The following is an 11,362-nucleotide window of genomic DNA, read 5'->3' as shown; positions in this document are numbered from 1 at the left end:
TTGGCATATCGGCCCATTCGGCCGATCGCATTCAGATTCATTCATGATTGAGCACTAGCACAGCGACACAGTCCATTGCGTTTAGAGAACTATGAGATATCGCTGGCTGGCAGAGATGAGCGGATTTGAAATTTCGATGTCCTAATCCAATCCAAATCCGAACCTTAAAATCCAAATCCAAATCATAATCCATAACTTTTTTCTATTCAAGTCCATGTCCAATCCTAATCCGATTCCACCTGGAAATTCAGAAAAAATACTAATTTATGCAATGGAGGGATTTGAAAAATTTCTTTCACAACCAACGATTCACTTGATTCAAGATAACTTGGTAACCATAAGTACAATAATAACTGATCTGAATAAAGTTTGTCGCCATTCGCCACACGACATTTCAATCTCCCAGAAAATAGATAAATCCAATCCAAATCCTAATCCGTTCTGAAAAAAATGTCTAATCCAAATCCAATCCAAATCCGACAAAATTTCACAAATCCTGTTTTTACAAAACCTAATCCTAATCCGTGCTCATCTCTGCTGGCTGGCCGCTGTATTTTGATATAGGTCGCCGGTGGCTGTCTCTCACACCAGTCGCGATTCTACGTTGCAAAGGAGAAAGCGTTTGCAGGGCTCAATATGGTCAAAGTATTTGTCAGCATGACGAAGCGATTTCTGGATCGATGCTATTCCATAGTTAAAATACGGAGGATGATAAATAAACCGAGCTATTCAATGACACCAGGGTTACAAGGGACGAGGATGGTGGAGGCTTGGTATTTCGTCGTTGGAGCTATTGGGACATACATTATAACATCAGTATTCTTCCTAAAATGGCCGGTTATCTACAAAAAAAAACAATTGGCGTTCAAATGTGCACATATTAGTCATCGAGGCGGTAAGTTTTCATTTTATTTGCATGATGTCGTGGACGATGTATCTCAATATCATTGAACCGCCATGTATTGTTATTTTCTGCTACCATGATTTCCATTGAACTTCCGAACTAGTGTCACTCAGCTGTCTTCGCAAATATTTTGCAGCTCGTCTAGATTTCTGCTAGTGATACAGCACATAGAAGCCTGCATTGCTACAATGTACAATCTTCTGTTGAGGTGTTTTGAAGGCATTTTGCCCATGTTGAATTGGGTGATGCCCAAATTTGAATTATTCATTCGAACATGACAACATCGTAGGCTTACGGTTCTTTGAACTATCTAAAAAAAGTCCTCATATACATAGCCATGGCCCATGGGCATGGATCCATGTTGATTGCTGATTGGTGAGAGCACAGAATCTGTCTGGGTGTCTGTAAAAAGATTACCAAAAGTTTGATTACATCTGTCAATCACCGAGCCATGTATTGTCATTATTCTGATCTGACTGAACTCCCGGCCCCACAGAGGAATATGTCCGACAAGCAAAACTGGCTGTATGCTGGTAAATTTACACTATACCGAATACTTAATAACTGTGGATTGGACATGAGGAGTAATTCTGTTTCGTTTGTGCCATATGCCCAATATTGGTTACCACGTAGGCCTGCAGGCTTCCTTATATAGTAACTGCAATCATTTGTATGTGCACTGCACAGGTTCTGCAGAACATTCATGAGTGGATAAACTGCTTCATATTGTTAGTACAGTTTCCTGTATTTTCCACCTTTACTTTATCAATTCTTATGTGACATGATCTCGCTTAATGTATTCTTTCTTTAGGTGCTGCCGAAAAGCCCGAAAATACAAGAGAAGCATATCGGCAGTAAGTTATCACTGCTTTCAATCCCGTATGGTGCGCATCTCTCTTTTCTAATGAATTTAAGGACATGAAAAAAGCCTTATCGGTGTAGCAGGATGTGATTCAGTCATCGTGCATGTCATCATAGGTTCTAAAATCTATCATTTAATTCACCCTTTTCGAAACAGTATCAATTTTTATACTTCCATTCAATTGTAATTGTATCTCAATTTTTGAGCATCAAATCATTCAAGACTTTAAGATTTCGCTTTGAGAATACAACAGTGAAAGAGGTGAGCTGCGCAAGTTTTTTAATTCGAAGTTAGGCCCATCTAGTTATACGGTTTCTTCGGACAACCCGCTAAGCATGCCTATTGAATGGCCTGATATTAATTCTAATTTTGTTTCACAAGATATCTGCATATCAATCAGAAGTATTAGTTCTTGATGAAATGCAAGAGAGGTTGAATTGATTTTACATGTAAATAATTAACTGTGAAATGACTTGCCCATTTCTAGAAGCCTTTCTGTAAATAACCTGCTCATCAAGCAGACTTCGTGGAAAATACAATGCTGAGCTACGGAGGGCTGTTGCAAGACTTACAAAGCCTTACAAAGGCTGTATCTGCACCTTCCTTGTCCAGCGGCATATGCACATTGTGCACTCATGGTATGCATATGCACAGATCGTGTGTCTGTATATCACGAGTTGGTGTATATATCTCAAAAACATCAAGGGCAAAGATATTTTAAAAAATGCCCTTATCCTTAGCCTTGATATGAAAATGAAGACACTCGCAGTTGCATTGCAACTTGACAGTATATGGATGGATTATGTGGAGATCGGACTTTCAATTATTATATATTTGTCAGTAGGCCTACTAAACTAATGTTTACAGTATAGGCTTATTGATCAAACCCCCTCTGGTAATATTTGAGTGTTTACTTTTTATAATAACTTGAATTATACTGCAACACGTTTCAGACCCAAAGAAGCATTACAAATTTGCCCATGTAGTAATGGAGATCCTCTTGATCTTTATTAGAGAATTTCGCTGTCCACTAAAGCACCTGTATCACAGTCTCTTAAAACAGCTGGCTGACTAGCTGGCCGCAGTTAACGCTTGGCATACTTGGATTTCTCTAAATTTAGTATTGAAATCTCTGGAATCTCATGTTTCCTGTGCCTTCCAGTGCAGTGCAATGTGGAACACAAATGTTAGAGCTCGATGTTCATTTGACAGCAGACAAAGTGATAGTTGTGTCGCATGACGATCATCTGGAACGCACAACTGGCGAGGATATTCACATCAAAGACACTTGCTATGAGGTAGGGTTTTGAATGTGCTCTGCCATTTCGTACATGAAATTTCTCACCCAGAGGGACAAATTAGCTTTTACATCACTGACAGAATAAATCACGAATAAGCCATCTGTTGACGATGGTACTAAAATTAGATGCTCTTGCCTGACAGTGAAAAATTCTTTGACTTAAAAAATTATTGATAGTCTTCTAAGAGGCTGGAGTGTGATAACTTACCTGGTATCTGGTATGCCATCACACTCAATAGAACTCTTCGGTGCTGATACGAGTGATACCATTTTCCTGAAAAATGTTAGACATTTCTAATATAGTTACAAGATTAATGTATTTAGCATTGTAACATCAACTTGTTTTGTGTTGTAGCAATCTTGACATATCCCACCGACATTTATATTGAATTTGAAGTTTTAGTCTGTGTGATGTCATAATTAACAACACCAGTTGTTGGTAAGCAAAGTTTTTGAATTTTCGTACATACCTTGGTGACTATAAATTCTGATAAGTGTCAGTTCGAAGAGCTTCTGGTCATAAATATGATCATAGTATTCAACTAACTATTATATAATGCTAACTGATCCCCGATATCGTTTATTCATGATATGCGAGATGTCTTTTGTACCCAGGACCTTCCTCTGTTGCAAAACAATCTGTCGGTGACTTTCCAATACGGAACCACGTGTCATCACACTGGAGATCGCCTCCGGATAGAGAAATTGGAAGACGTGTTCGATGAATTCCCGGGCGTGCCGATTCATTTGGATATCAAGACGTACGATGAGGAGTTGATTGATATGGTGAGATGGTTTCGGCGAGACGCTCTTAATAACGCCAGAAGTGGTAAAATTCGTCAGCATTACTACTCAAGTAGAGGTAGGAGTAATGTCTTGAATTTGTACGAAATTACAAATAGAAGTATTCGATTACCAAGACGGGCCAAAACAAGGAGTAGAACAATGGTTCTTAACCCATACTAATCTGCGGAACAGTTACGTTAATCTACAAGCCTTCGTGGAACCCATCTAATACACTACTGAAGAATACTCGTGCCCTCATGCAGGGTTGTAATGACTCGATTCATTTTCTCAAAATACGGAAATGACTTGACTCGACTCGACTCGATTCTGTGTATTGACTCGACTTGGACTGGAGTCACTGTGCATGACTCGGACCAAGTCATATGACTCGAGTTTCAGACGGCCAAGACCGACATTTCATTGTATTTTCCGAGAATGGTAAATTAACCAAACTGTTGGTATTTCGCCTATTGGTACTGGTACTTCAAAATAGGACCAGAAACTGTTGAAAGTGAGGAAAATTGGTATATTTTAAATGCGAACCATTCAATGTCATCAAACAGAGTTATAAAAAGTGGTTTTAACAAGACTTCAACTCGAAACTGAGCGGTCAACGCAATGACTTGGACTCGTGTCGTAATATCATGACTCTGACTCGACCCTCTGCTCGCTGTCTTGGAGTCGGACTTGACTCGGTGGTGAATTAAAAATCACTCCACTTGACTCGTCAAAACTATAAAAGTGAGATTGACTTGAGACTCGGAGCCTTGTGACTTGGTTACAACCCTGCCCTCATGCGCAAATTGAACTGTGCTTAAACAACGCTGTGAAAGAACAAAACTATTATAGTATGATTGTCACAGCAAGCAAACATATTTTAGTGAATATTTATTGGAGATGGAATCGGCATTTCAAATACACTGGGTTTGGATTTTGAACTCAAACCCCCATGTGTTTGGCACTGCACACGACGTGCCACCACAGCATTCACAATTAGACTTCTGATCGAGCCTGCATAATTGCCTGCAACCAATGATGGTCAAAGATTGATGGATCTTCACAAATCACATGTATGAGTTGAGTGTGTTTTGACCTCCCCGGAACCCCGCTTAAGAACAGCTGTAGACGAAGTACAAAATGAAAGATCTGGAAAGTACTAAATCAAGTACAGTACCGGTAGCGTGAAAAGTAGTAGTAAATCGGGCTGGGGTACCTTTTAAATTTTTAGTAGAAGTGCAAGTAATATGAAAACACCACCAATCGAGCCAGTTGTGAACGTACACAAAACGTACTTCAGTACTCCGAAAAAGTAGAACTTTTCATAGCTGACAACCTCTGAATAACACCACAAACACTGCTATCCTGGTGTTGCTGCTATTTCGTGCTCGAATTGTACCATCTCGATTAGAGCCCAACCGATATTGGATTTTTGGATCGATATCGATAAAATCGATATGTAACACCTTTACCGTTAACATATATTCAGCCAATATTCAAATAAGGTGGGATCTACCTCAAAAGGTGCATTTTCAAAACTTCATAGCAATTTTTTCAACAGCTTTACAGCTAGGTTTGCATTTAAAACAAACGATGTTTAAAACAAACATGTTTTAAACAAAGGCATTTAAAAAAAAACAATTGTGTAAATTTAAGTTGAAAAATTATGCCATAATTGTGTAAATATTCCCAAAAAACATGTTGTATGAGCCTACGGACAATTACCACTCGATATGGCCGACGTATGTCGATATAGGATGGTTACAACCCTCAAAATAGTCTGTTTAACAGCAATAGTACAAATATTTCGTCAAGGAGCTATATTGACCCTGTATTCTCAATTGTCAATGTCAATCCACTTTGACGCCACAATTAAATATTCGTGACGTCATGGCTTGAATAAAAAATAAACGAGGGCCCTGTTTTGACATGTCTGTTTTGAATTGATTTTTGTTTCAATTGCAACCCTATTTACAGCCATTGTCATACTCTAACGCGAAATAAACTGGAAAAGCTGCATCTGGACACCTTGGGAGTGTAAGCTATAGGAAATACAGCAATATTCCCAGTCTAGCGGTCAAGGATTATACTCAAGACTTCCTGCCACCATGTTGTGACGTCACGAAAATTACCGATATTTTTTCACCTCCAATGGCAGATACCAATAATTCTTTGAAAGTGTGATATCGACTCGATATTATCGGCGAATATAAAGTCGGTCGGGCTCTAATCTCGACACCATTGTTCAGGCCAACGATATGATAAGAAAGTACGGCCGGGAAAGTATAACACCGTGGGGAAATTTCTCTGACAAGGTCACCACAAAGTTATATAAAACGGTGAGCTATTCTGATTGTGGCGACGACATCACACGTGCCAGGCGGATCACGGTCGCTCGCAAACGGTTACATTTCCTATATTTCAGAATCCCGATATACCTCTCACCTTCTCTATGAAGAGGGTGGCTCTCACGATCCTGTCGTTTTATTTCGGACTTCTGCCGTTTCTGCCTATCAAGGAATCTTCGCTGGCTATTTTGATGCCGAGCACCGCAAAGAAAGCGTGCGTTACCGTTATTTTCCTCGAACGCGAGATGAGAACGCGACTTTATTGCCCGCTTGTTCGCAGGTTCGGACCAAACTTCGCTGGGAGTAGGGGAATGCGTGTGCTGGCTTCGGTTTTGGATTTTTTGTTGATGAGTAAAATCCTGTTCTATCACCTAAAGGCGCGAGGGATTAATGTAAGTTGTTATTTGCGAGCTTGGGCCGGCACTGGTCGTCGATGCTCTCTTTGTGTAAGATGTTGTAGCCATAATTTGACACCTGGATAATTCTAGTTGTATAATTGTACTGATTCAAGCGAAATGCCGAATAGCTGAGAATTTTCTAGTCCAACTATGCTAGTATAGCTAAAATTTGGAGTGGCGCGCATCGCAATGAATTTGCGGCGTGAACGGATTGTTGAAAAATTCTTAATCCCCTAACAAATATGATTATCGATCGTACACAGATATTCAAAAGAGAGTTGGACTAACCTCGTATTCCAAACTCACATTGTTAGGTCGTGTTCCACTCGCTATTGTTATCGTATTAGCTCTAAGTAAATGTCACATCAAAAGACATGAGATTGATGCTGTCGGTATAATTTCAAAAACAGTACTTGGTTCGATCGAGATATGAATGCGACTTAGCCGTCAGTTGCCAGATGTACCACTAGATGCCGATGACCTTACTTGCACCCTACGCTATGGTGGAGATCTGATAAATACACCGATTTCCCACACATGTATTTACAGAGTAGGAGCCAAATGGTATCGGGTCCTAGGCTATGGTGGAGATTTGATAAATACATCGATTTTTCACTCGTGTATTTGTAGAGTAAGAGCCAAATGGTATCGGGGTGCCATGCTTTTAACGTCTCTGTGCGTTGTAAGTGTGGGACAGAAAAGTGCTGTCGTAGTGACGGCATTGTAACGTCATTTCCACATTGCTCATTGCAGCATCTTGGTTAATAAGCTACATCTTTGTCTTTGTAGGTCTACCTATGGGTGCTGAACGACGAAGAAGATTTTAAGCGCGCCTTCAAGCTGGGCGTCACCGGGGTGATGACAGACAATCCCAGCAAACTACGGGACTGGCTTGACGCCAATCCGAAATACAAGACGGACGACTGACGGTCAAAAACTGCGAGGATAGAATGCACATTTTTGTATTAGCAATCGATTTTTAATTGATATTTCGTATGCAATTTACCTGCAACCATTTGACTACGCATTCCGCGGTATAGTCCCAGTATTTGTACGTGTACGAGACGCGCCAAGCCACTGCGACTGCCTGGTAGGAATTGGCGCTGTCGGTTCGTAGACCGTACACTCGTTCCAGAGGTCTTCTGCACTTGGCGTGCAGCAATGCAGCGTCATATGATAATGCTGCCTGCGTCTAGTTCTGTCCAGGGCTCTGACCGTTGCCTTCAGTATTCACTGTGCTTTGTTTCGATGGGGGTGAACCCTGTGAACATCAAAGCGATTACTTCATGAAATGTCAAGTTCCGTACCGTTTTTTGGCGAAATTAAAGATCATATATTTTATGGAAGGTTATAGCGTTCCTGTGTTTTGGGCGGGATTGCTTTATAAATAGGATATATTTGCGAGTGTTTCCGAATGACCGATAGGAGAGAATGCTGCGGGAACGTCGACAATATGGATAGGTGCAGCTGTAGGGCTATTCTGTTACTGTATTTTGGTAATCCTAGGCTGTTTGACGTAAGATCGGTTCGCTTTGTGTGTCAAGGACACAAGCGGTCAGTATCGAAGTACTTTTTTCAAATATTCTTCGCCGTTTTTAGTTGGTCTAGAAGTAGTTCAATCCTCCAATCAGGAACACAGCCTAAGAAATTTCGGGGCTGTTTTCACGAAGTATCAACCTTCAATTTTCATAAAAGTTGAGTAAAGCGAGAATTTTCGTCGCGCATAGTGGTTATGGAGTGACCAACACGATTTCACGAAAGTACCGGTGAACATAATTAGGTTAGCGGGTTGCGTGGTTCCGTTCATACCGCATTGTCAACCATATGAAATATTTCATCACAGTATATATGACCATATATAATTTGACCACCTCTGGTCAAGGATAGGTTTCTATTGTCAATTACAGCGACGAACAAAACTTGTTTGGGTTAGCATAAACGTTATCAGGTAAGCTCATCATTATCCTAATTAAAATTTTCATCCAAACACCACAAGATTGCGAGAGAATTAAAAGATACAGGAGGGTGTCGAAACGACTTTGAGTAGTATCTGCTACGAAATAATAAAAAGGACAGATCATCGATTTTTATCACCAGAAGATAGGGGTGTCAACTCATATTGCGTCGTGGGCAAGATACGAGTCTTCAAATCGCTCGCGGGCCTGACCAGTCAACTGATACAAAAATGTTACCTCGTGCTCTTGCTCTTCACTTGAATACCTCAACCAGATATTGAATTTGAAGTGGGAATTTGGTTTATTATTATTTTAACTGCGAGTCCGCGGTTTCTCGTGTCTGGGTATCTAGTGAGTGGAAAGTGCAACAGCAATGCGATCATAGATATTTCAATTATATATTTGTGCAACTAATATATTTTCCTTGTAAACTGCATATAACGGTGCTGCATTGGCGTTGTCGCTTCTGTGAATGACTTCTTTTTGGTCCTTATTTGTATCAAACTCGGCTGAACTTAGTGTGCATTATTGCCTTCTTGAAATAGAATATCAATTTCACCGACGTGTTTCTAGTGGCGACTACAGTGAAACCACAGCGCCGTAGTCGGGTGGTTATAATGGGACCCATGAAAATGGGAGTATTTTCTGCAAAAAAATCTCAACATTTGTTACAAATGTGCCGGAAAATATAACAATTTTGCAATCTACTCAGAATTGCTTCGCGGGACGGATGAAATCGTCTGGCCGGCCGTATGTTTGACACCCCTGGCCTACGATGTAGTTACTAGTTAGGGAAGTGACTGTCCCCGATTTCATCGATTTTGAGAGCGGGTTAGAAAGAACGCAATAATCATATATTATATCATAGGACATTATGATTATATCGTTGCGATCGGGCTCCTAGCGTTACGCTTCTTCGATAAGAAATCACGCTAGGCGACGCTGCTAGTACGATTTCTATTTCTAAAGTGTGGGCTATCCTGCAGTGATGAGCATCGTACTGACTCGGATTGTATTCGGACTTGATTTGGCAAAATGTTGTGACGGTCGGATCGGATTCGGATTCTATTGCAGATTTTGTTTTCGTATACATTAGGCTTACCATACGTTCTCTTTTTTGTCCTCTTTTTTGACTTTTTTGAAAGTGTCCTCGGAGGACGCCCTTTTGTCCTCTTTTTTGAGATTTCGAGCAGATTTCAAGCAAATTGCGAGTGATATGCCGCATATCAGCACAGAAGTGAAGCTCCGGCGGGTATTTCGGAGTGAAAAACGGTGATTTTAGCTCTGAGCGAAAAGATGACCTTTTTTTTTTTTTTTTAGTCATCCACCTGGCAATGTGGAGTTATTTTGAGCTCTGAGCAGAAGTGATGACCTTTTTTTTTTTTTTTTTAGTCAACCGATCACAAAGTGGGTAAAATTAACCGGATTTTGAGAATTTTACTCCGGTTTAATATGGTAAGCCTAGTATACATACTATATTTTTATATAGTTTGACCCAGGCGTGACTTTTCAGTTCAAGACAAAAGAATAAATCGTCAGCGCGACAACCAAACACGGACAGTGAACTTGAACCTCCTGTGATAGGACTATAGTAGCACTCTAAAAAAGTTGTTCTGGCAAAGGTCCAAGCAGATATAAATCAGTTGTCACAATTGTCTCTGTTGAGGTTATATGGCCCTAACTGCATCTTCATTCATGCGACAGTTAGAATTCTTCGGAAAAAAGTTTTGCAATTCGCATTTTTCGGATTATGGACGAGATTTTTCGGATTCAGATGTCTCTTTGGATGAGATTTTTCGGATTCGGACGGATTGTTCCTCAGAAACTCAATGTGTTGGGCGGATTAGGATTCTAAGAAATCGAGATCCACTCATCCAGCGTTATTGTCCAATATTAGAACTCTATAGTGCTCTGCTCTTTAGATCGGTAGCCTACATTAGGCTAGATCTACGTCCTTTCTTCCTTCTTAGATGAGCCGAAAGTTTCAAATGAAAATCAACTTCTATGACGTGCTTCCGTCGGAATCGTCAGAGGTTGGTCTAAGCTTCTCCTCTCCTGTGTCGCTCGTATTTACGGCGTCTAACAAACAATGTTCAGAAACAGAACCAAAGGAAGGCCGAGTACAAACAAGCGAATGAGAAGAGCGAGGGAGGTGTCTAAAGCAGTGGCTCCTCCCAAAGTGGGCGATTGTGAGATACGAGGGCCAAAATAAGTAGAATTAGCATACAAGTAAAACAACATGAGTAATTGAATACAACCTACAACCGCATCAGCACCGGGGGCTGAGCAATAACGAGATGACGCAGGTTGACGACCTTTTTCTGTTTCTTTTTTAGTCATCATCTTGTCAAATCTTCGACATCTATGGTAATTTTAACCAGGCCGATGTTGCTTATTATGGGGATTCCTGAGATGCCAATTCATAGCAGACTCCAGAGGTTCTGTAAGACACCGCTTATGCAGATCGTATGACGAGGAGGAGTCTAGCTGCAAAGGTCAGGAAAGGAATCTGGACTCGAACCCGCGGCCTATTTTTGTTCCAGCGGTGCAACGTACCACAACACTACATTACACCACTCAGGGTACTCGAAGTGTTATAGGGTGCCACGAACTAATTTTCCCTTTAAGAGTATGCAATTTTTTCCTCTTGCACCCCCAAAAGATCTCAAGTCTGTGCAATGCAGTTAGAACTGGCATATTCGATTGATGGCTATAGCCATCCAGACAGCGGGCTGTTGCTCATATAAGTGTAGGACTATAAGTCTTCCAGCTTACCATATTTTATAGCAGCTAGAATTCCTGAATACTCCTA

General features: G+C 40.7%; 1 protein-coding gene across 1 annotated transcript; it reads left to right on the top strand.

The window, feature by feature from the left end:
• The first annotated feature begins 567 nt into the window (after positions 1–567).
• On the top strand, positions 568–7,941 carry LOC145447211 (lysophospholipase D GDPD1-like). Its single transcript, XM_080325627.1, has 8 exons — positions 568–895; positions 1,716–1,758; positions 2,929–3,064; positions 3,682–3,852; positions 6,099–6,188; positions 6,275–6,411; positions 6,478–6,589; positions 7,385–7,941. Exons 1-8 carry the CDS (start codon positions 637–639, stop codon positions 7,520–7,522), a joined length of 1,086 nt encoding a protein of 361 aa, XP_080181753.1. The 5' UTR covers positions 568–636; the 3' UTR covers positions 7,523–7,941.
• The last annotated feature ends 3,421 nt before the right edge of the window (positions 7,942–11,362 follow it).

Source organism: Botryllus schlosseri, chromosome 9 (genome assembly GCF_051294905.1).
Source record: "Botryllus schlosseri isolate E-star chromosome 9, Bs_hap1, whole genome shotgun sequence".
In the NCBI taxonomy this organism is placed as follows: Eukaryota; Metazoa; Chordata; class Ascidiacea; order Stolidobranchia; family Styelidae; genus Botryllus; species Botryllus schlosseri.
This window is presented reverse-complemented; position numbering and strand designations above follow the sequence as displayed.